The 25,937-nt window shown below is 42.6% G+C and overlaps 1 protein-coding gene across 1 annotated transcript; it reads left to right on the top strand.

Moving 5' to 3' along the window:
- Positions 1-20,380: 20,380 nt before the first annotated feature.
- Positions 20,381-24,381, top strand: LOC140900337 (kelch-like protein 6). Its single transcript, XM_073317935.1, has 2 exons — positions 20,381-20,571; positions 22,938-24,381. The coding sequence occupies exons 1-2, from the start codon at positions 20,381-20,383 to the stop codon at positions 24,379-24,381; spliced, it is 1,635 nt and encodes a 544-aa protein (XP_073174036.1).
- The last annotated feature ends 1,556 nt before the right edge of the window (positions 24,382-25,937 follow it).

Raw genomic sequence — 25,937 nt, 5'->3', positions numbered from 1 at the left:
TGACCCAGAGTAAACTCTGAAGGTGCAGCAACCAGAAGGTAAAGAAAAAGAATCCCAGATTTATTTATTTTTTTAAATCTCATGATTTTTCAGACAGCCACGTAACTGTAGGGAAGAGGGGGCTGGGACTCATGATTTTTGAATGATTGTGTGAGGTTTGCTTCCAACTCTTGTTAGCTTGATGGGTCTGTTTACAAGATAGGTAAATACATTTTCCTTGTCTTTCAAAGTACTTTGGAAGTAACTCCCAGGTGAGGAAACTACATTTGTTTGTCTGTGATAGACCTGTTTAACAACTCTACCTAGGCAAGGGTTTCTGGTCTTGAACATATGCTTGTGACATCCTATGAGGAGAACTCATAACTTTACATATAATGTTGGTGCATACATTTTGCCATGATGCTATTGACCAGCAAGTTATTAGTTTTTAAATGATACCTCACAAGGCATATTTTGTACAAAATTTATTACAATTGCATGCAGAGTGTGAATATAGAGGTGCTTAAGGTCACATCCAATCTATTCCTTTCCCTTCTCCCTGGTCTGACTCGTCTTCTTTGTATTTGCATCAGACCGCATCCTTCTCAATGCTACCCAGGCAACAGCTGGGGCATCACTGAGAGCACAGAGAGAGAGGTCCTCTGCTCTCAGTTCCAGTGCCCCATCCCAACCTGCACTGACTCTCAATCTGTTACTCCTTCTTAAATGGGACTCCTCGGCCCACCTGCCATAGGCCCCAAGACCAGCACTGACCCCCAAAATACCCCCATTACTTAAACATACCCCTGTCCCAAAACTCCACTGAAAAGTTTTGAAGCTTCTGGTTACAGTTTAACTCTCTTAGGGGCATGCAGTAGTTAAGAAGCAGTCCACACACACATACTATGTACAGTCCAATGCCTTCATGCTCTTTTATATTTAATCACGTAAAGCACAGGAAAGTACAGATCATGCAGAACAAACATCTGAAATAGCAGTGTCCATCACTTTCTAGCTCACCCTTCCCATATGAGTCCTTGGGGAACCATCTAGGTTCAGGCAGGGCGTCCCTTCCTTACATAGGTTGTTGCACACTATCCGGTCTCTCTCCCTCATGGAGTCCCTTATCCGGCTTCTATGACCTTGCTGTCTCCTGCATCATACTTCTCCTTCCTGTGGGGCCCCAGTTCCTGTGTGTTTCTTTATTTAAACCTCTCCTGGTCACTTGGCCTCTTTTGTTCTACTCCTGGTAAGTTTCCCTGGCTCCTACCTTTCCTCCTTTCAAAGGGGTAAACTAGATTGGATTTCCAAGGCTTGAGTTGCTGCTTAGTATAATCTTTGTGAGGGGTAATTACTGTCGTTAAAAGAAAAGGAGTACTTGTGGCACCTTAGAGACTAACCAAGTTAACTTTAACTATTTCCCATTGTCTGGTATATATCTGCTACAGGACCTGCCAGCAATGGCGGACCTACCAGCATATGTCGGGAACCCTTTTGTTCTAAACTCAGTTTGTGGAAAAACACTGATGTCCCAAGATGGAGTCCAGAGTCATGTGGTCTGGTCACATGACCTTGTGGAGTCATAGCAGCCATTACTTAACAGGCTGTCTGTAGCGTTCTCAGGAAAGCTCCCCAGGTGGGGGATAAGCTTCTCCTAAGGCCTATTGTTTTTCCTAATGGCCCATTATCCTGAATAGGCCCTTGCCCACCCTCTATCTAGACTAAAAGCATCTTGCCTAGTGCGCATCACCCAGATGTAACTACATTTGAAATACAGATATAGTCAATATTCATAACTTTAAATACAAAAATGATACATGCATAAAAATAGGATAATCATATTCAGCAAATCATAACCTTTCCAATGACATCTCACATGACCCATCTTGCGTAAAATTCATCATAATTATGCTATAATCATATCATAATAATATCACTTTGAAGAATATGAGGTGCAGTGTCACGCACTACAGCACCACTAAATTCAGTGTTCTCTGAGGAGAATATGAATCAAGTATCCCATGGCTGTGTCTACACAAGATCTCTTTTAAAATTGCATCATTTAAACTTGTTCTGAGGAGGGTTTGATGATATGGTAAAGATGCAGGTGTCCTAGCTATACTGACATTCCATTGCTGCCTATGATTAGAGTTGTACTTGTGCTACTGGGAGATTTCCTAAAAAAGCCTAATGTAGACAAAGCCCATCAAAGCCCATCAGGTGTCAATCAAAGCGGACTGGGCATGACTTTGGTCAGTGATGTTTTTGACTTTTCACTTTTTTTTAGTCTTTATGTGGATGAAGATAAAAACCTAATCTATTTATTTGTTATTATAATTATTTATTACTTTAAGTTTTAGGAAAACCAGGGTAAACATTATATTTCACCAGTTTTGTTGGGTGCTAGCAACAGATACATATAGCCAAAACTAAGATGTAAAATATTTGCCATGGTTATGGTAGGAATGGGGGGAACTGGAAGTTAACATTTGGCGGAGGACTAGTTCTAAGGTCAGATAAGTGCCTTTTGATGTAGGTATCAGTGAAAATCAGTCCAGTTTTGGCTGACACAAACTACAGAAAATACTACGACAGAATCTGAATGAGCCATAAATTTTAAATAGTATCTTCTAACTCCTGCCTCATAGCACTGCACATGCTCCCAAACTCCAAACTGGCCCTCACACAGTGTTTCAGAGCACCCACATAGAACAATATTATAGCTTTCAGCTGGGTGAAATTCACTGGATGAATAGTAAATTTGCCCCTACCGTGCAAAAAACAGCTGTGGGGTGACTAAAACTATTCACAAAATTGGGTCAAATTTGTTGAAACAGTTCAGATGTATTAAAAAAATGGGGAAAAAATTAGAGAATGTCAAAACAGTTTGTCTGGACATTTTGTTTAAAAATGAACTGTGTCATTTCAAATGGACATTTCATTTCAAAATGGCATTTTGAAATGATGATGAAACATTTCATTTGACCCCCCAAAATTTTTTTCTGGTTCTTTTGTTTTAGTGAGGTGAAAAAATCAATTTCAGTTCAATCCAATCTGATTTCCCACCCTCCTCCCTGAATTTTCAGTTCAGCCACCAAACCAAAAGAACAGTTACACATTCAGCTCTATTATAGTTGCATACAGGAAGGAATCTTCTTCTTCCTGAGTACTAATGAGTTATGGCCCTGTGGAACAAATATAATTAGGTAGTGTGTCTTAATCCATATGCACAAGGAGGTTAAGGTTTCACAGGCCTCCTAAATTTTAGCATTACTGAACTCCTGAACTCTTGACTTTCCAGCCTCAAAGCTATTTCAATATAGACTTTTGTATGGAATAAATAAGCACAGTGCAGCAGTTTCTTGCCTACTATTAATGCAATAGGTCCCACTAAATAGATTAATGATCAGTACTTTGGATAAATTATTCCTGTCTGAGATTATAAGTACGTCTGTGATAAAGAGAAAAGATGGCCATTACTACGTGTGATGTTGGCTCCTCTGCAGTTGTTATCAGGGCTTGAAAAACCTTAGTGTGAAGGACATAAATACTGCAACCCTGAGATCTTGTGTCCATGGGGAAGCAGACTAGCATAGCTGTAGCTGAATAAGCTATGCCACTAAGGTTCTGCCAGTCATTTTCTCCATGTGGATAAGCCCTCAGTTTTTGTAGTAACCTTGAGAGTGAAGGGTAAGAAAACAATACATACATAAAACCCCCTGAATTTGTTTTATTCATTGGACTATACAATACAATAAAATATTTCAACCTAGCCAGCCAAAAGTACTTTCATTCTAGTTTAATAGCTCCACTGATCACAAAAGTTATTTGGCTTCTAATTCCTTCCAGTCCTTTTTTGCTCAAAACATGTATGTCTTCTTTTTTAAATCTAACATGTATTTAAGATGACAGGTTTCAGAGTAGCAGCCGTGTTAGTCTGTATTCGCAAAAAGAAAAGGAATACTTGTGGCACCTTAGAGACTAACAAATTTATTTGAGCATAAGCTTTTTCATGATGAAGTGGGCTGTAGCTCACAAAAGCTTATGCTCAAATAAATTTGTTAGTCTTTAATGTGCCACAAGTACTCCTGTTCTTTTTATGTATTTAAGAGTGTCTTAATATTGTGGCTGTGTGGTACTTTGAGATTGTGATAGAATATTTTATACGCCACTCCCACACCTTGATAAAAGTTTTCTTACAAAATCTCTGAAGTGTGAAGGTATGGCCAAAAAAGAAGAAGAAAAGATAAATGAGTTAAAGTAAGCAATAAATCAGAAGGCAAATTTGTTGTTTGAAACAAAGACCTCCATTGAGAGTGAACAGGTGAATAAAACAACTGAATATACCAGGAATCAGAAAGGAAAACAAGATAAAAGGAAGAGCACCAATCTCTATTCTCTTGAAGCAGACCTATAGGAATCTTTTGAAGAAAAGCAATTAAAGTTGGAGTGTGAAGGTGGAAAGCAGACTAAATTTCTACCCCACTTCTCCGGTAAAAGTACCAAAGGCTCCAGAAAGGTTGTTTGTCTGGCTAAAATATCATCTTATGGCAAATTTTGCTGCAAATCCTGGTTTGTTAGTGTGTGGCTAAATGTGAAATCTAAGCTAACAAACCTTTTGAACTGCTGACTCTCAAAAGCTGAGAATTAAATTTCTTTAGTATTTCTTATGATATACTAGTAATGAACGTGCACTCATGTGGCTGCAGAAGTACCTTTGTGGTGACCTGGCATAAGCTCAGAAGCAATATTAATGTCATTTTTAAAATGTGGCCCTTGCAAATGGACTTGACATGCAGGGAAATGATAAGCGGATGATGGGTACATGATGATGGATCTTTATGACATTCAATCATTATCCATTAATTTTCCTATCTGTGCCAAACATAGTATAAGAGGTCAGTCACAAGATGATATACTGAATATTGATGGAGTGAGTATATGGAAAATACAAAATAATTACATTTCCCTTTTTATATGCGTTATTAATTTGGTCTTCAGTATATTTAAGAAAATGATATGCTTTTAATATCAGTCAGGGAAAAAAATAAATTATCTTCATACATATTTTCTCCAGCTATGCAGTGATTTCTAGTGCCCATTTTAAATCCTGAAGGGGTCAAAATACTCCCTCATATTTTCTCAGAGAGTGTTGACATTGGATATATGTCTTTAACAGGAGTATATATTGCATTTTAATCATACTCTTCTTGAATGTTTTACACAATGTGCTCCCTGAGGTTTCAGTCGCTCCATGTCTCGCTAGCAAGGGACTACATATTGATCAACAAAAGGTCTTGGACTTAAGTTTCTGCAAACCTTTCCTATAGGGAAGGTTTCTCTTAATATCAACAAGTTGCGGAGGGACCTGTGAAGCAGAACCACCACGTGAGGGAGCCATTCAAGAGATGCAAACCCACTGCACCATGGAGAGCCCAGAAAGTAGGTATTCTGCAGCTCTCAGGAAGGTAGAGCAGGGCAGGATGGAGGATCTGCCTCTGTGTGGATTCTTCTGTCCTCCTCCACTGGAGGGAAGGACGGGGGAATGCTAATTCAGCAGTGGAGTAGGTTTATCATGGAATCATAGGACTGGAAGGGACCTCAAAAGGTCATCTAGTTCAGTCCCCTGCACTCACAGCGGGACTAGGTATTATCTAGACCACTGGTGGGCCACCTGCGGCCCGTGGGCCACATGTGGCCCATCAGGGTAAGCTGCTTGCGGGCCACGAGACATTTTGCAGACGTTGACCATCCACAGGCAGCTCTTAGGGGCCAAGGTTCAGTGTTCCCAGCCAGTGGGAGCTGCGTGAAGTGGCGGTCAGAAAGTCCCAGTAGCCAGCCACTTCCCACAACTCCCACTGGCCGGGCACGGAAAACCACAGCCACTGGGATCTGCAGAGGGCAGTGCCTGCGGACAGTCCACATCCACAAAATGTCTCTCAGCCCACAATCATCTTATCCGGATGGGCCACATGTGGCCCGGGGGCCGCAGGTTGCCCACCACTGATCTAGACCATTCCTGACAGGTGTTTGTCTAACCTGCTCTTAAAAATCTTCAATGATGGAAATTCCACAACCTCCCTAGGCAATTTATTCCAGTACTTAACCACCCTGACAGTTAGGAAGTTTTTCCTAATGTCCAACCTAAATCTCCCTTGCTGCAATTTAAGCCCATTGCTTCTTATCCTAGCCTTCGAGGTTAAGAAGAACAATTCTTCACCCTCCTCTTTGTAATAACCTTTTATGTACTTGAAAACTGTTATCATGTCCCCTGTCAATCTTCTCTTTTCCAGACTAAACAAACCCAATTTTTTTCAATCTTCCCTCATAAGTCGTGTTTTCTAGACCTTTAATCATTTTTGTTGTTCTTCTCTGGACTTTTTCCAATTTCTCCACATCTTTCCTGAAATGTGACACCCATAACTGCACAGAATATTCCAGCTGAGGACTAATCAGCGTGGAGTAGAGAAGAAGAATTACTTCTCGTTTCTTACTTACTATACTCCTGCTAATACATCTGTCATAAATATAAAGGGAAAGGTAAACCCCTTTGAAATCCCTCCTGGCCAGGGGAAAGCTCCTCTCACCTGTAAAGGGTTAAGAAGCTAAAGGTAACCTCTCTGGCACCTGACCAAAATGACCAATGAGGAGACAAGATACTTTCAAAAGCTGGGAGGAGGGAGAGAAACAAAGGGTCTGTGTGTCTGTCTATAGTCTGTCTTTGTCGGGGATAGACCAGGAATGGAGTCTTAGAACTTTTAGTAAGTAATCTAGCTAGGTATGTGTTAGATTATGATTTCTTTAAATGGCTGAGAAAAGAATTGTGCTGAATAGAATAACTATTTCTGTCTGTGTATCTTTTTTGTAACTTAAGGTTTTGCCTAGAGGGGTTCTCTATGTTTTGAATCTAATTACCCTGTAAGATATCTACCATCCTGATTTTACAGGGGGGATTTCTTTATTTCTATTTACTTCTATTTTTATTAAAAGTCTTCTTGTAAGAAACTGAATGCTTTTTCATTGTTCTCAGATCCAAGGGTTTGGGTCTGTGGTCACCTATGCAAATTGGTGAGGCTTTTTATCCAACATTTCCCAGGAAAGGGGGGTGCAAGTGTTGGGAGGATTGTTCATTGTTCTTAAGATCCAAGGGTCTGGGTCTGTAGTCACCTAGGCAAATTGGTGAGGCTTTTTACCAAACCTTGTCCAGGAAGTGGGTGCAAGGTTTTGGGAAATATTTTGGGGGGAAAGACGCGTCCAAACAGCTCTTCCCCAGTAACCAGTATTAGTTTGGTGGTGGTAGCGGCCAATCCAAGGACAACGGGTGGAATATTTTGTACCTTGGGGAAGTTTTGACCTAAGCTGGTAAAGATAAGCTTAGGTGGTTTTTCATGCAGGTCCCCACATCTGTACCCTAGAGTTCAGAGTGGGGGAGGAACCTTGACAACATCCTAGAAAGATGTCTGCTTTTTTTGCAACAGTGTTACACTGTTGACTCAAATTTAGTTTATGGTCCACTATGACCCCCAGATTCCTTTCTGCAGTACTCTCTCTTAGGCAGTCATTTCCCATTGTGTATGTATGCAACTGATTGTTCCTTCCTAAATGGAGTACTTTGCATTTGTCCTTATTGAATTTCATCCTATTTATTTCAGACCATGTCCAGAGCATTCTGAATTTTAATCATATCCTCCAAAGCATTTGCAACCCCTCCCAGCTTGGTATCATCCACAAACTTTATAAGTGTACTCTCTATGCCATTATCTAAATCATTGATGAAGATATTGAACAGAACCGGACCCAGAACTGATTCCTGCAGGACCCCACTCATTATGCCCTTCCAGCATGACTGTGAACCTCTGATGACTGCTCTCTGGGAACAGTTTTCCAACCACCTTATAGTAGCTCCATCTAGGTTGCATTTCCCTAGTTTGTTTATGAGAAGGTCCTTTGAGACAGTTTCAAAAGCTCTACTAAAATCAAGATTTACTAAAGTCAAGGTTTCCTCATTCTGTCCCCGCGGTGTATTTCCCCAGTACCCAGCACAGCTACTAAGACTAAGCTCTGGGGTCTGTATTTGTCCAAGACCATGCTTGCACAACCTCTACAATAGCACTTCTATAAATCTATGTCAAAAATAGTCACATTTTGCTCTGTATTCACATCAAAGGCTACAGTGAATTAATTTGTCTCCATTTTATATAGTTTATTGTCCTTGTCACTCAAACAATTTATCCCAGAATATGAATGCTAAATATATTCTGTGAATAATGGCAGAAATATGACCTTTCCGGAATGCTAAATTTTGATTGACTGGCTCACCCTAAACTAACATATTTTTAGGGACACAAAAGTGTTTGTTGTGAGAAATAAAGCATTTCCTATTATCAAAAACCTCAAGTAAAGCAGTGAATGCCCAAGAAACATGTCTGGAATATATAAACAGGCCAGGCAATGAAAATACAGACTACTGAAAAGGTCAGGGAGCTGCAGTAAGGTATTTCTCTAGCAAAGCATGTCTTCAGCAGACTGTCACAATTCCCAGAAAAACAAACCAACACACCAGGATTCCATGCATTCATTTCCCTTGTGATAAATAATCTAACCATTTGAGAAGCTACAGGATTATTTTATTAATATAGTGCCATATCCTGCACTATGTGCACTTACTGTGTCAAAGCTCTCTGTATCTTGTATGCCATAGTCTTGTGACATCTGCACACCTTCCTGTGTTTAATGCATTTACCCTCACAACACCATTATGAGGTAGCGAAGTACCATTATCTTCTTTTTGCAGATGGGGAAGTAAGCCACAGAGAAGCTAAAGCTTGAATCCACAATGGGATTTATATGTTGCAATGTTCAGTGTGGCAAAAAACTTTACTTTTAGGCACCTCAAAAATCACTGGAACAGTAAGGCAATCTGCAAAACCTGAGTTAGGCCCCCTATACAATGCATGTGGAGATAGTGGCACCTAAGAATGCAATCCACAAAAGACAGCACTCTAGGCAGGGAGCAGCCTAAACTAGCCCATGTTGAAATGGGTGTGTGCTAAGCCCGACCCCACTCCTAGAGATAGGTGCCTAAGTCCAGGCTGCAGGGAGACCCCTGTCTCAGCAAGTGACCCACAACTGGGCGCCCCTCTCCTGGAGCCAGGAAATTTAGGCACTTAAGCGGTTTCCTGTGAGAAGGAGTTAGGCACTGGTTTCACTCCATACAAAGGCAGCTGGAGCTGTCTGCCTTAGTAGTTTTAGCCCTGTGATTAGAGCCCTTACCTGGATACCTAGCTTCAATTTCCCCTCCCTACCTGAGCAGGAGAAAGGAGACCCCAGTTTGAATCCTAGCTTGCAAGGCAGTGCACATACCACTGAGCTATGGGATAGTCTGATGTGTGACTCTCTCAATTTCTCCTGTTGAAGCTGTTCCACTGTGCACAAATACTTAGAGAGTCATTGGGCCAAAAAGACACTGAACATGAGAATGACCTTGTAGTCTGGTGGTTAGGGCATTCAATAGAAAACCCAGGATCAAGTACCCCTACTTCAATGATTCTTTGGTTATACGCAGTGGACAAACTTTAACAGGAGAGATTGAGATCCCTAGCTCAGTGGTTACAGCATGCCCCTAAGGGAGAGGGGAGACTCCTGTTCAAATCTTGCCCCCCTCAGGCAGAGCAGGGAATTGAAGTTGAGGCCTCCACAGCACAGGGCTACAAGTCCTCCTCTGACCAGAGTTTGAGTGGGATCCAGTAGGTAGCCTCTGAGAATACCTCCCCGCTCTGGATTCTCATCCAGGAACCCTCTCCTGGGATTTGGCCAGGTCAGCCCTTTCTCACAAACAAGAGAGAGAGAGATCCACCATGATTAGGGCACTCACCTATGATCAAGGAGACCTGTTTTCAAAACTCTGCTCTGCCTGCTTTGAAACAGGTGTTTCACATCCCATGTGAGTGCACCACTCACCAGGCTATTGGCTGTTCTTGGGTAGGTGTCTCTCAGCCTCTCCTGATCAAGCTGTGCTGCTTGCAGTTGGACTGCTCCCAGGAATGAAGATCCACTCAGGTCAGGGTAAATTAACCAGACTGTTATTAACAAGGGTTTGCCAAAACCCACTGTTCTCAGCAGCACAGCGCTGTGTGCACACACACACCGTTTATCGGTCAGTTTCTGTGCCTCTCTTAAAGGGGCATCAGCTATCTAACTGTGCCTGAGTATAATACTTCTCCACCACCACCACCCCTGTAAACAAAAGTAATTAAGACATCATTATATTCCTGCTCAATAACAGCATTAGGAGGTACCATAGTCCTACTCTTTGGGTTTAAATCTTCTCCCTTGACTGGAGTGAGTGTTGCTTATTGTATTTGTAGGCAGAGCCATAGTGTCATAATGTGACTGTAACTCTGTTGTCTCTTCTCTCTGGTGCTGCCATATACAGGAATGCCACTGATTATGATTGTGACTTCTGTCAGTCTTTGGAGTGTTTCAGGCACCTTTTTCTGAATATGGTGCAGACAACATGCCAAAGGGCTTACTTTTGAAGCACTACCTTCCACACAGAGTGTTGAAAGTAGCAGCACAGGAGACAGCAAACAGAGCTGTAAACAGGGGAGTTTCAGTGGGAGTTTGAAAGGGGAGTTTGTCTTGTGGTCCTTGTTTGGGGTTTGTTTTTGCTGTGGGTGGTGGTGTTTTGGTGTGGTTTGTGTTTCCCAGATTAACAGGATTTAGGTGGGAAGGCTATGACTCATTCAGAGGCAGCGGTGGGAGTAACCCATGTCGTGGAAGATACAATGAAGATGACGGGATGTGGAAGCTGCGGTACGTACATGACCCTGGAGGGGGCACCTGGTAAGAGTTTTGTCTGCATGAAATGCCATCTGATAGAGCAGATGGAGGAAAAGATCCGAGGTTTGGAGATGCAGGTGGAAAGTATGGTTAAGTTTAGAAAGGGGTTCAAGCAGATTATGGAGCAAAGACATGAGGTATCTGAAGGGAAAAGCTTAGACTTGCAGGTGGAAGCAGGACTGAGGAATTCTGAGGGGACACTGGGTGAGGAAAGTGGTCAGTGGAAGCATGTGACTAAAAGAACTAGGCAGAGGAAAAGACGGGCTAGGGAAGGAGAAATAGAGCTCAAGAACAGCTTTGCAGAGTTGGAAAATGAAGAAGGGGCTCAGCAGGTAGTCACTGAAGGTGGAAAGGCAAGGAAGAAGAGAAGAGCAGCTAGTCCTATAGGAAAAGGGGAAGAGTCAATGGAGACTACACCAAATATGAGCCCCAGGAGGACACAGGATGGATTGAAGAGGATTGCAAGGGAGAATAGGAATGGAAAGAACTTGCAGCCAGAGGGAACAGGGGATAGACTGGAGAATAGCATCATCACCAGGAAAAGACTGGTCTATGTGATCAGGGACTCTTCACTGAGAAGAATAGACAGGCCTGTAACCAAAGCTGATCTAGAGAATAGAAGGGTGTGCTGTCTTCCAGGTGCTAAGATATGGGATGTAGACCTGAGGTTGAAAAGGATCCTAAAGGGAGCAGGAAAGAATCCCCTAATTATCCTTCATGTGGGAACAAATGATATGGCTAGATTCTCGCTGGAAAGTATTAAGGGAGACTATGCTAGGCTGGGGAAGATGTTTAAGGAAATCAAGGCTCAGGTGATCTTTAGTGGGATTCTGCCTGTTCCTAGAGAAGGGCAACAAAGGTGTGACAAGATTATGACTATCAACAGATGGCTCAGGCAGTGGTGCTATAAGGAGGGCTTTGGGATGTATGGCCACTGGGAGGTATTCATGGACAGAGGACAGTTCTCTCGGGATGGACTTCATCTGAACAGGGAAGGAAATAGACTTCTAGGATGGAAGCTGGCACAACTGATTAAGAGAGCTTTAAACTAGGAATTTGGGAGAGATGGTTGGGAGATGTCTAGGTAATCTCCATGCCGGAGAGGGAAGAAAACCAAGTAAGAAAGGATACAGCCGTGGATAGGAGAATGTATATAAGGAGGAAGAGCAGTCTGGATAGCAGTCTAATAGGTTATACTGGCTGTAGAATGACCGTGCCTAAAAGGGTACAGAATGTGAGCGAGGCCAAACAGCAAAAATTAAGATGTTTGTACACCAATGCGAGGAGCCAAGGTAACAAAATGGAGGAACTAGAGCTACTGGTGCAGGAAGTGAAACCAGATATTATAGGGATAACAGAAACATGGTGGAATAGTCGTCATGACTGGACTACAGGTATTGAAGGGTATGTGCTGCTTAGGAAAGACAGAAATAAAGGTAAAGGTGGTGGAGTAGCATTGTATATCAATGATGAGGTAAAATGTAAAGAAATAAGAAGCGATGGAATGGATAAGACAGAGTCTGTCTGGGCAAAAATTACATTGGGGAAGAAAACTTCTCGAGCCTCCCCTGGGATAGTGCTTGGGGTGTGCTATAGACCTCCGGGATCTAATTTGGATATGGATAGAGCCCTCTTTAATATTTTTAATGAAGTAAATACTAATGGAAGCTGCGTGATCATGGGAGACTTTAACTTTCCAGATATAGACTGGAGGACGAGTGCTAGTAATAATAATAGGGCTCAGATTTTCCTAGATGCGATAGCTGATGGAATCCTTCATCAAGTAGTTGCTGAATCGACTAGAGGGGATGCCATTTAAGATTTGGTTTTGGTGAGTAATGAGGACCTCATAGAAGAAATGGTTGTAGGGGACAATCTTGGTTCAAGTGATCATGAGCTAATTCAGTTCAAACTGAATGGAAGGATTAACAAAAATAAATCTGCAATGAGGGTTTTTGATTTAAAAAGGGCTGACTTTCAAAAATTAAGGAAATTAGTTAGGGAAGTGGATTGGACTGAAGAACTTATGAATCTAAAGGCAGAGGAGGCCTGGGATTACTTCAAGTCAAAACTGCAGAAGCTATCGGAAGCCTGCATCCCAAGAAAGGGGAAAAAAATCATAGGCAGGAGTTGTAGACCAAGCTGGATGAGCAAGCATCTCAGAGAGGTGATTAAGAAAAAGTAGAAAGCATACAGGGAGTGGAAGATGGTAGGGATCAGCAAGGAAAGCTACCTTTTTGAGGTCAGAACATGTCGGGATACAGTGAGACAGGCTAAAAGTCAAGTAGAGTTGGACCTTGCAAAGGGAATTAAAACCAATAGTAAAAGGTTCTATAGCCATATAAATAAGAAGAAAACAAAGAAAGAAGAAGTGGGACCTCTAAACACTGAGGATGGAGTGGAGGTCAAGGATAATCTAGGCATGGCCCAATATCTAAACAAATACTTTGCCTCAGTCTTTAATAAGGCTAAAAAGGATCTTAGGGATAATGGTAGCATGACAAATGGGAATGAGGATATGGAGGTAGATATTACCATACCTGAGGTAGAAGCGAAACTCGAACAGCTTAATGGGACTAAATTGGGGGGCCCAGATAATCTTCATCCAAGAATATTAAAGGAATTGGCACACAAAATTGCAAGCCCATTAGCAAGAATTTTTAATGAATCTGAAAACTCAGGGGTTGTACCGTATGATTGGAGAATTGCTAACATAGTTCCTATTTTTAAGAAAGGGAAAACAAGTGATCTGGGTAACTACAGGCCTGTTAGTTTGACACCTGTAGTATTCAAGGTCTTGGAAAAAATTTTGAAGGAGAAAGTAGTTAAGGACATTGAGGTCAATGGTAAATGGGACAAAATACAACATGGTTTTACAAAAGGTAGATTGTGCCAAACCAACCTGATCTCCTTCTTTGAGAAAGTAACAGATTTTTTAGACAAAGGAAATGCAGTGGATCTAATTTGCCTAGATTTCAGTAAGGCGTTTGATACCATGCAACATGGGGAATTATTAGTTAAATTGGAAAAGATGGGGATCAGTACGAAAATTGAAAGGTGGATAAGGAATTGGTTAACAGGGAGACTACAGCGGGTCCTACTGAAAGGTGAACTGTCAGGCTGGAGGGAGGTTACCAGTGGAGTTCCTCAGGGATCAGTTTTGGGACCAATCTTATGTAATCTTTTCATTACTGACCTCGGCACAAAAAATGAGTGTGTGCTAATAAAATCTGCAGATGATACAAAGCTGGGAGGTATTGCCAATTTAGAGAGAGACTGGAATATCATACAGGAAGATTTGGATGACCTTGTAAACTGGAGTAATAGTAATAGGATGAAATTTAATAGTGAGAAGTGTAAGGTTATGCATTTATGATAGGTTTCAGAGTAACAGCCGTGTTAGTCTGTATTCGCAAAAAGAAAAGGAGTATTTGTGGCACCTTAGAGACTAACCAATTTATTAGAGCTCTTAATAAATTATTATTATGCTCTAATAAACTGGTTAGTCTCTAAGGTGCCACAAGTACTCCTTTTCGTTATGCATTTAGAGATTAATAACAAGAATTTTAGTTATAAGCTGGGGACGCATCAATTAGAAGTAATGGAGGAGGAGAAGGACCTTGGAGTATTGGTTGATCATAGGATGACTATGAGCCGCCAATGTGATATGGCTGTGAAAAAAGCTAATGCGGTCTTGGGATGCATCAGGCGAGGTATTTCCAATAGAGATAAGGAGGTTTTAGTACCGTTACACAAGGCACTGGTGGGACCTCACCTAGAATATTGTGTGCAGTCTCCCATTTTTAAGAAGGATGAATTCAAACTGGAAGAGGTACTGAGAAGGGCTACCAGGATGATCCGAGGAATGGAAAACCTGTTTTATGAAAGGAGACTCAAAGAGCTTGGCTTGTTTAGCCTAACTAAAAGAAGGTTGAGGAGAGATATGATTGCTCTCTATAAATATATCAGAGGGATAAATACCAGGGAGGGAGAGAAATTATTTAAGCTTAGTACCAATGTGAACACAAGAACAAATGGATATAAACTAGTCATTGGGAAGTTTAGACTTGAAATTAGACGAAGGTTTCTAACCATCAGAGGAGTGAATTTTTGGAATAGCCTTCCAAGGGAAGCAGTGGGGGCAAAAGACCTCTTTGGCTTTAAGATTAAACTCAATAAATTTATGGAGGTGATGGTATGATGCAATAACATGTTTTTGGTAATTAATTGATCTTTAAATATTCATGGTAAATAGGCCCAGTGGCCTGTGATGGGATGTTAGATGGGGTGGGATCTGAGTTATGGCAGAAAATTCTTCCCTGGGTATCTGGCTGGTGAATCTTACCCATCTGCTGATCGCCATATTTGGGGTCGGGAAGGAATTTTCCTCCAGGGCAGATTGGAAGAGGCCCTGGAGATTTTTTGCCTTCCTCTGTAGCATGGGGCACGGGTCACTTGCTGGAGGATTCTCTGCTCCTTGAAGTCTTTAAACCACGATTTGAGGACTTCAATAGCTCAGACATAGGTGAGAGGTTTTTCGTAGGAGTGGGTGGGTGACATTCTGTGGTCTGCATTGTGCAGGAGGTCAGACTAGATTATCCTAATGATCCCTTCTGACCTTAATATCTATGAATTTGCTTGTCCAGTCTGATCTGCCAATATCCAGATTTAGCTTCTAGTACACTGAATACACTTCCTGCGGATAGTTTGTGAGTGATGTCATTTAGGATTGTAGGCTGTAGTGTTCCTGCTATTATTGCTTTGGTCAGATCTTGCATGTCTGTGCTAACCTGGATCACCCAAGTGTTTTTTTCTTTTCTACTGCAACCATCAACCTAATCCAGTCTGAAGGATTCTCCTCCTTTTCAATTATATCCAGCAGTTCCATATGCTGAAGTTCCTTCTTCACTTTGGACCTTATGGTTAATGGCAGTCACCATGATGCATGCACTACTGGAACTGCATTTGTAGATAGATTAATTGTACAATATCCTGGTAGACATCCTTTGTCTTCAAATACATCAGGAAATCTTTTCTTAATTTCCTCTGCTTTGAGAGGTCCTTGTATGGATTCCACTGACATTAGGATTTTTATCAGGTGTAATGATTTTAAAACTGTCACTCCTAATACTGTTTTTTCTGGTATATTTAATATATAGAACTCTAGATTCTGACATTTTTTCCTTGTACTTGCATTTAACATTCCATATCCCCACTATGTGGAGTGGATGCCCTTCAGATACTGCTAGTTGCACGGACACAGGTAATGTTAGTGTCATAGTGGTTGCTAAATTCTTCTGACATTCTATCTCAGGGATGAGGTTTACTTGAATCCCAGTGTCAATTTTCAGTTTAATGTCTATTTCTCCTAGACTTATTAAAATAGTTACATATGCTTCAACATTAGAGCCCCAGGAAAATCTTAATTTTTATCATTATAATTTCATTTTTGGGCATTTCTTGTTATTTTGTTTTATCCATCCCGCCCCACTCCCAAGGCATTCAGGCTCTGCTCAGGGTGGGGGGGGGAAGAGAGGGGGCGGTCTGAGGCAGGTTGGGTCTTGGTCCCAGGCGGCGGGGTGTGGTAGGCCTCATGGTGAAGGGGGGTGAAGAATGAGCCTGCCCTGTCTCATGGGGACCCTGATGGGGTCTCCGCTCTAGGCATTGTGACCTGTCACATGGGGTCACAGCATTTCTCAGGTTTGGCATCGCCTCCCCTCTGTCATGATGATGGGAGGTAGCCAGGCCAAAGCTGAATGAGTGGCTTTGTGACCCTGCATGCCAGGTGCCAGTCTCTATTAATCACTATCCTAGTTCTTATTCTGTATTGCAGCCCAAAAGCACACTGTGTCCTTGTGAAACTCCTCTCCCATGGAGGTATTCTCCAATTTCATTCATTGTATGCCCTGTGCTTTTCTGTTTGCCAGTGTGGTATGTTGGTGAAAAGTGGTGTGTTTTGTGGTACTTCGTCAATATCTTCCCTACTGCTTTGCATGATGCAAGCTACATCTGTGGCAACCCTGTTTTGTCCCTGCCTTTGCTACAAGCTTGTCTTGCATGGATACAACATTTAAGCTGTTCCACTTTGTATAAATAATTAAATATTAATTAGAGCAGGGACCCATGTTCCCTCTAATTTTTGACAGGCCATGTGTGCAAAAAATTTCTTCTGTGCAAATTTTTGTGTGTGCGATGTTTCGCCATGTGCATGGGGTTTAGGGTCTGTGTGCACGTGCACAACTTAAAGGGAACAATGGCAGGGACTTGACCTTGGTTCTTCCATATTCCAGGTGAATGCCCTAGATACTGAATTATAGAATCAATCTCTCTCTCTCTTTCCTTCTTTGGCTTCATTGGCAAGATACGTGGGGGAATGCCTAGTTTGAGAATCCCAGGTAGGTGCAGGTGTGTGCTAGGGAGAGAAATGGCTCAGCAGTGTCAGGAATTGAGCAGCTTTGTGTATGCCCGCTGGCAGAAACTTAACCACCTAAAAAACTTAACTGGTAGAAACTTAGGTACCGAGGGAATGTAGGCACCTACAGTGTTAGGTGGCAGCTGGGTGGGGGTTTTGAGTCTCTCGATGGTGCTTAAATGTTGGATTTAGGCACCTAAAGTGGCAGTTAGGCATTTAAGTCATTTTGTGGACCTAGCTGCAAGAACTTAACATTATGGAGCTGGAAATTTTGGGGACTACCCCAGTACAAATAATAGTGATAACAAGTGGCCTGACATCAGTTTTATCCTTGTCAAGATCTCAACAGAGCTGTTCCCTGACTCAAGAATGGCATAAGAGGCACAGGCATCAGGCCATCCAAACTGAATTGCACTACCCCAGGCCTTAGATGTTTCTGCAATAGCCACGCAGTTCCAGGGTGTCACTGCAAAGTAACATATCCTGCAGGGAGAGGAAATGGAATTTGTGCTGTTTCTGCTGTGAGGCTCCTGCCACTTTAAAGCCAGCCCAATAGAATGTGGGGCTCTGGGTTCTGTCAGGGGCAGTTGGGACCAGGCTCCGTTTTAATTTGTTTGGATTCAGTCATTAGTTTTCTGGGACACAGACTCAACAGAACCATAGCAGAGAGGCTGAGGGGCTTGGATTCCTTTGTGGAGAGGCGAAGTCTAGGAGGCAACGGAGACAATGCTGACAGGGCATATGCTGTGACTAGAATTGAATGAATAATTTGTAACAGATAAAGTATTCAGTAAATTTTGTGTCTTTCTATTCACAGATTGGTGAATTTTCTAATTTTTACCTCAAATTGCCTTTGGTCTATTGTTTGATATTCAAAATTTGAGAAATGATACGGTTCCCTATTTTGGTAAGTGTGACTCTGCTTTTCAGATTTAAAATTTGAGCTTAATTTGAAATTTGAACTATAAATTCCCAGGAGCTTTTGGACTAGTCAAAATCAATCAGCTGAATGTTTGTGGGAAGTGAACACAAGAAACACAAACACATCCAAAGAGAATTTAAGAATGTAAACTGATATTCCTGATGATTTTTTGCAGTATTTGCCCAGCTCTCAGGGTGGCATTGTCTCTCTGTCATGCTGTATCCCGATGTGCCAAACATGGAGATTCTGATTCAGTCTGGACTCAGTCACTTTTGCACTGTCTCAACAGGAGTTTGCCGAGTAAGGAATGACTAAAAGCAAAATAAGGAGTTTGGTTTATACCAAGCCAAGGACTAACCAACAGTCTATATTTAGGAATTTTTCCTGACTAAGGAGGTGGTTGCAGTATGAGTTGAGGCTGGATCAAAGGAACTGTCCCTCCCTATGCCCTTGGGAAGTGGCAACAGAGTTGGAAGTTCTGACTAAGATGGTAGAACAGGAGATATATTAGGATATTCTACTTATGGTACTTAAATGTTCCCCATTATTGTAGAATCAGAGCACCGTACACTCTTTAATGTATTTATCCACATAAAAATCTTATTATCCCTATTTGTTATTTCCCTGTTTGTTTGCAGATGCAGAACTGAGGCACAAACAAACAATCTAAATAATTTCCTTGAACTCATGCAGAAAGTCTGTGGTGGAAAAAGTAATTGCATCAAGGCCTTCTAAGTCCCTGCGTAATGGCTTAACCACAGAGCCATCCATCCTTTCTACTTCAAACAGGCTACTGCCCCTTACATTGTGTCTTCAGAGAAAGGCTGTTTAAGGAGCTGATTCTTCGTGTGACAATCAGGGTTATTAAATTCTCCTATTTCAATTCCTGGCAGGATTGGTTGGTGATTCTGAGGATCCCAGGAGGTTATTTCAATCTTGTAGATTCCTAAATCCATTTTAGTGGTTGGAATAATGGATTCCCTAATCGATGGGGACAATGAAAAGGATGACATCCAAAATGCACCTCAGTCCCTGGGAAGCTTTGTGAGTCAGGGTAGGTGTGCTGCTCTGATGAGTGATGTGAATTAGGAGTGGTCCCTTTAATGTAACATTCTGTGACATCCAGAGGCTACTGAATGGCTGAGGCTGCCGTCAGTGTCCAGAAAATGAACTGGGATAGAGGCTCTCTTTCCCGTTTCTCTTTTTTTTTTTTTTTGCATGTGGATTTGATGCTGGTAAAGGTGCTGGCTGACAGCTCTACAGGTCGTTTACATACGGAGCAATTATGGCACATCATCAGCAACATTGCAAGATTCACACATATTGTCTGTTGCCATTGCATTTCACTCCTGCTCTGGAGGGCCCTTTCAGAGTTTGGGTTCTCTGCTGTACCTGCCAGCAATCGAGGCCGGGTGATTAGTTCCATTTTTTTCTGATGTTGACCCCTGCTCATTTGGAACTGGACTGAGAACCATCAAACTAATTCCCAACAGAGGCCACCAATTGGCTATTAGATCTGAATGACTCTTGGTTCCTCATCAGTTCATTTGCCCTGAGATAAGGTACTAGTCATTAAATACTTCTAGCAGAAGATGTCATTTCTTTCTACCTGCATACTTCTGATCAAGGATTTGTCTTTCCCACTCCTGCAGGTTTAAAACAGATGTACCTTGACCAGCTGTTCTGTGATGCTACACTGGTGGTTGAAGGAAGGAGGTTTCCCTGTCACAGGTGGGTTTCTGCTCCATGCTGCATTCAACATGCTAGTAGCTTCTGGATATAAGAACCAGAAACTACATACTGTTGAAACAGGACAAGAAGTTATTTACTTGGGTGAAGCAACCTAGTCTAGTATACAGAACGCATAGCACCATGAAAAGACTTAATAATAGGAGACTATCTAATTTGTATAAATGGCACCTTTCATCATAAAAGATCCTACAGGGAACATTTCACCTAGAAATGAAATGCAGCCAACAGGTGCAAGACACATGGTAAAACTCTAGTGGGGAGTTAACTTAGGGTTCTGCAGGATATGGTGTAGGTTATCGCAGAGATCTCCCATCTAAATACTAAACAAGCTCCTCCCCCGACCCACCGCTTAACTAGGAGAGAGCTGATGAGATCAGAGCTCCCAGCTGCCAATACCACATGGAATCTCTTAGCATGGTTGCCTCTCTTGCTGCAGGGTGCTGTTGGCCTCAGTCAGCCCATACTTCCGGGTCATGTTCACCAGCTCCTTCAAAGAGTCCCAGGACGGGGAAGTTTTGCTCAAGGCTATAGCCCCCTCCATCATCCAAAGCGTGCTGAATTATCTCTATTTAGAGGAGATATCACTTAATGCAGAGACTGCTGAAGAGTTATTTATCGCATCCAGTAGACTCCAGATCCTCCCACTAGAGGAGATCATTAGCAGGTAATGCTCAATGACCTCACTGGTCTCCTCCTTGTACGTAGGGTGGTTATGATATAAGATTGTGTGTGTCTGTCTGTATGTGCTGTTTGGGTATAGATTGGCTGCATTATTTATGTATTGGGGAAACATCTCACAGCTGCAACACAAGCATTTCAATAAAATGTAATTTAAAAATCAACATATCTGGCCAGATTCCTGCATAAACATTTTGAAAAATTCTGTTGTAGAGAAGCTGAATGACCCAGGGATAAGAATATCGTATCAAAGAGGATTTGACTTCTAGGTTGTTGAGTCAAATTCAGTTCTGAGTAGAATGTACAAAACACCAGAACAATTAGACCAGTTTTCAGTTAAGCAGAAGAGAAACCAAGGACTGCATGTGCCGTAAAATCTGGAAGGGCTCTATCCAAAGACGGGTTGAAGCACCCTGGAAAAGGGCAGTAAATGTGACCTGCCCCTTCCCGTGTTGTATAAAGTTTATAGATTAAATACAGGGTGTCCACCCCTAGGGTTTTCAATCTGGTATCAGCAGGACTTTAACATAAAATAGTCAAGGATGCCCTGCCTGTTTTCTCGCAGTTTAAAGGAACTTTGTCTTTCCCCAAAATCTCATGAGATCATGTTATACAGTGTGTAAGCATGGGCAGCTAGCGCCTGGCACGATGCCTTCTGCCTGAGACCCCGCCGCCTCCCTCCCCTACTTCTTCCACTCCCCATCCTCCACCGGAGCACCAACGCTCCCTGGCAGCTGCCTGCCCGCACTCCCTAGCCCAGGGCCGTCCCACCCCAGTGCCCCCAGGCCTGGAGCACTGGCCATGCTGAACACAGGGAGGCACAGCCCCAGTGCCCCCGAGCCCCAGAGTGCTGCGCATCATGGCTCCAGTAGCACCCAGGCGCCTCCCTAGTGCTGGATGGCCCCATCTGCCTCAAGTCCCAGCCACAGGCTGGCCCATCCCAGCCCAATTCTGAGAAGAGAAGCAGCCTGCCTGGGCAGGGGCCAAAGGGGACGTGGCAAGCAGGAGGGGGCCTTGGGGCAGAGTGTGGGCAGGGCCGTGTGGGGCTGTTTGTGGAGGCTTAGCCTCCCCTGGCCTGCAATATCTGCCACTCGTGTGTGTCGAGAAAGGTGGGCAGTGAAGAACCACTCTTATAAATTATCCCAAGTGAAACAATTTGTTCTAGAAGATGAGGAACTATTTATGTCCAGTCCAATAGAAGCTTGTGTGGTTTGGGAGAGGTCATGTGGTCTAATAAGGGAAGGTATTAGGTGTAGGACTCCTGGGTTCTATACTTAGCTTTGCTACTGCTACCCTTTGTAACCTGGTTAGGTCACTTCCCCCTCCGTATGTCAGTTTATCATATGAAAGAATGCTTATACTAACAGTGACAGACTTCACGGAGGAGTTGTGAGATTTGATGAATAAATATTTGTTCTTGAGTTTCCAAGGGTACTGCAGAAAGGCAAAAGTATTATTTGTGCAGTATCAGATATCAAGACAGCTAGCAACCCAGAGTCATACATAGAGAGCTGGGTGAAATATTTTTGACAAATACTTTATTCTCCAAAAAATAAACTTGGGTTGACCAAAAACTATTCACAAATTTCATAAGAATTCCACTTTTGTAAGTAATAAAATAGTCATCTGAACAGGGAAGTGGAATCCAGGTCTCCCACATCTAAGGAGAGTGCCCTAAGCACTGAACTAATAGAATCATTCTGCTTCGGTCTTTGGCCCAATGACTATTCCGTTATTGATATACAGTGGCTCAACTTCAACAGGAGAGAATGAATGAGAGGTACCCACCCCAGATACTGTATAGCTGGATGGTTAGGATTCTCTCCAGAGAGGTGGGAAACCCAACTGCTCTAGTGACTATTTAATTATTTATACAAGGTGGAACAGCTTCAACAGGAGAGACTGAGCAAACCCTGCCCCAAAGCATCCCACAGCCCAATGGCTATAGCACCCTCCCGAGACAGAGGAGACCAATGATAGAGTTTTCTGTCCAGGATCAAATCCTTCCCAGAAGAAGAAGAACATAGCTTGGGTGAGTGCCCTAACCCCTAGGCTGAAAGTTAGACAGGAGCTGCCTCCATCTCCCACCATTTTGCGAATCTAGCCCAGGATGAAAGAAACATTTTGTTCAACCAAACCAAAATGTTCAACTTTTTTGATTCACTGCAATTTTCAGATTTTGTGTTTTGGTTCAACCTAATGCAATTTTAAATGTTATTTTTAGAACTGCCAGTTCCAAATAATCAATCACCATGCCCTACACAGGGACAACCAATTCTCTGACACAATCAGGAGACTGAACTTTCCTGGGAGCTCCTCAGCGGCATTTATTCCCTTTGTTATTTCTTCCAGATTCTTTGTGAAGAATATTTCCATGGAGAACTGCCTTGGCATTTATGCACTGGCTTATGCCCACAACCACAAAGATCTGCTTCATACAGCCATGCACCACATCAGCTTGAATTTTGGGTCCATCTCTGAGGACTATGATTTCATGTGTCTGGACCTCAGCACTTTGACCAGCATCATCTCCTCGGATGACCTTGTAGTGGCCTCTGAACTGGTTGTCTACCAGGCTGTGCAACGCTGGGTGAGGTTTCAACCAGCCGAGCGCCTCCCAATGCTTTCTGTGCTCATGAGGCACATCCGCCTTCCTTTCCTGACCCGTGAAGCACTTGCAGAGATCCAGGCAGACTCAGAACTTTATGGGGATGTTCAGATGTGGTGGAAACAACTGGTTGGGGAAGAAAGGCTGTGGGAGAGTGAGGGACTCAGGCAGGGTATGTATGATGAGTGTATTGTGTGCATGGAGCTGCACAGGTACAGGATTCAACATGTGGAGAATGACTATTCAGAGTTTGACATTCATTCTGACTTGCTTTCTGGAATGGATTGTTTTGATCCTTATACAGGAAGGTGGAAAAAGCTGCCAGGTTTGAAATGCCTGCAACATCCTGCCAGCACAGCTGTGGAGCACAAACTTTACCTGTCTGGAGGCAAAAACAGAGATGGCTCTTGTTCAGACATTCTTTATGAGTACAATTCTTTTACTGGCCAATGGATACAGCTCCCCTCCATGTCTGTGCCCCGGGATTCACATGGCTTTCTAGCCTGTAACTTGAAGCTGTATGCTCTTGGGGGACGGAATGACAGACATGGACTCACTTCTGCTGAGAGCTTTGACTTGGTGCAGAAGGCATGGACTCCCATCTCCAACTTGCCATTTCGGCTGATATATTTTGCTTCCACAGTGCTGAAGAATAAGTTGTACCTAATAGGTGGAGAAGCTTTGGCAGTAGTACCTAAGCTAGTTTATAGTGGCATTCTGATCTATGACATTAACTTAGATGTGTGGACTCAGATGCCTCTGGATTTTAAGTGCTATGAAACAGCTGCTATCTCCATGGATAATAGGATCTGTGTTATTGGTGGGTTCTGTGAAGAAAAAGGTAGACAGCTGACTCCAAGAGGCACTACAGAAGTCTTTCTGTCCAGTAGAAAATGTTTTTACCTCAACGAAGATGGCAAAGTGTGTCAGGAAGTTGTGATTCCAGAATTACCAGAAACATTTGCCTTTGCTGGTGTGGTTTGTTGGCAGAGGAGAATCTACTTGATGGGTGGTGTAAATTATTATCGATTATGCAGCAGGATTTTCTACTGGGAACCAGGTGATTCCAGCTGGACTGAGTGCCAGGAAAGTGTTCCAAGTATAGAGGGGTTTATCAGAATATTTAAATGTGTGACACTGAAGATACCAAAAAATACATTCTGCCCCTTCTCCAAGAAATATCGGTAACCCCACTACCATCAGAGTTATAGATTGCTGCTTTTCAGACACTTGCTAGAGCCTGACCCCTTCACAGTGCAACTAGCATTGAAATATCCCCTCCAGAACTCTCTCTGTCCCTAAACATCAGTTTACCTCACTCATGCTCACCTGGAAATCAGTGATAGTTTTAAGATTGACTTCAGTGGGATCAGAATATGTTCCAGAATATGAATTCAAATGGGTGGCATTCGAGATAGATTCTTGGTTCACACAAGGAGCTGGTTTAAATTCAGTCTCAGCATCACTTTGCTTATAACCATTTTAATACTTCTAGACAATAGTTAAAGGGCACAAATCCTTTTCTCCTCATTCCTTTTCCTGTCTATTGCTCTCTTCCTTTTACCCAGCTATTGAGATTAAATCCACTGGAACAAATTTCTCCCTAGGGTAACATCACTGGAGTCAGGCAGGGCCGGCTTTAGGAAGTGCGGGCCCTGATTTGGTGGTGCTCCGGGTCTTCGGCGACACTTCGGCAGCTGGTCCTTCACTTGCTCCGGGTCTCCGGTGGCACTCTGAAGACCCAGAGCGAGGCCCTCTTAGGCGCCGGTGCATAGCCCTCTTAGGCGTGGGGTGCAATTCGGGGAAATTGGCCTAAAGCCAGCCCTGGAGTCAGGGGTAAATTTGGCTCATTGTATTCAGCTGGAGAATAGTTTTGTTCCCCATATCAATGTGGCTGTGTTTCAAAATAGTTGTTTATGGTGGTTGTTTGGTGAAGCTTGCAAACTGTTGCTCTCATGGATTATTGTAAACAGTAAGATCTTATTAAAGCCCTTTCCTTGTAATGGTCAGACATGAGTTCTCTCTCACAGCAGGTGTCTTTCCTCAATGATAAAGCTGAATAAAGAAAATGTTATTAAAAATCATTTTAATATGGTCTTTGTTTTGGTAATAAAATATGAAGATTTTCACTTCCAGCCTATTCAATGATTCAAACCCAACCCTAGTCATTACCCAATTGAAAGTAAATACCATTTAGTGACTTCTCTGTAAAGAATCACAACATGTCAGTGTAGTTCCTAGTGGGCAGGAAAGACCAATAATTTCATGGGTCACTCTATTGTCAAGCTAAGCAGAGAGGCTATTAACTGAATCACTCACAGAATCATGGAATCATAGAAATGTAAGGCTGGAAGAGACCTTGAGAATCCATTAAGTAAGTCCAACCCCCTGCACCGTGGCAGTACCAAGGAAACCTCAGCTGTCCTCGACAGGTGTTTCTCCAACTTGTTTTTAAAAGCTTTCACTGATGGATGTCCATGTCTCCTCGTTTACTTACTGCGTCTTAAACATCAGCATGGTTACCTCATTCTCATAGTAGTCTATGCACCAACAGAGGAATCTGTTGTCTCAGATAAAGATCAAAATTGGAACATCTAGTATGCACATGATATCATGATCCTGGGTGACCCTGTGAACTGGGTTTGAACAGGTCATTGGTCATTATGGTTCAGGGACACCCAATGATAACACTCGCTGGTTGCTTACATTCCGTGCCTCCCAGAATCTTTCCATTCTTGGGTCAT

Source organism: Lepidochelys kempii, chromosome 1 (genome assembly GCF_965140265.1).
Source record: "Lepidochelys kempii isolate rLepKem1 chromosome 1, rLepKem1.hap2, whole genome shotgun sequence".
NCBI classification, from domain to species: Eukaryota; Metazoa; Chordata; order Testudines; family Cheloniidae; genus Lepidochelys; species Lepidochelys kempii.
This window is presented reverse-complemented; position numbering and strand designations above follow the sequence as displayed.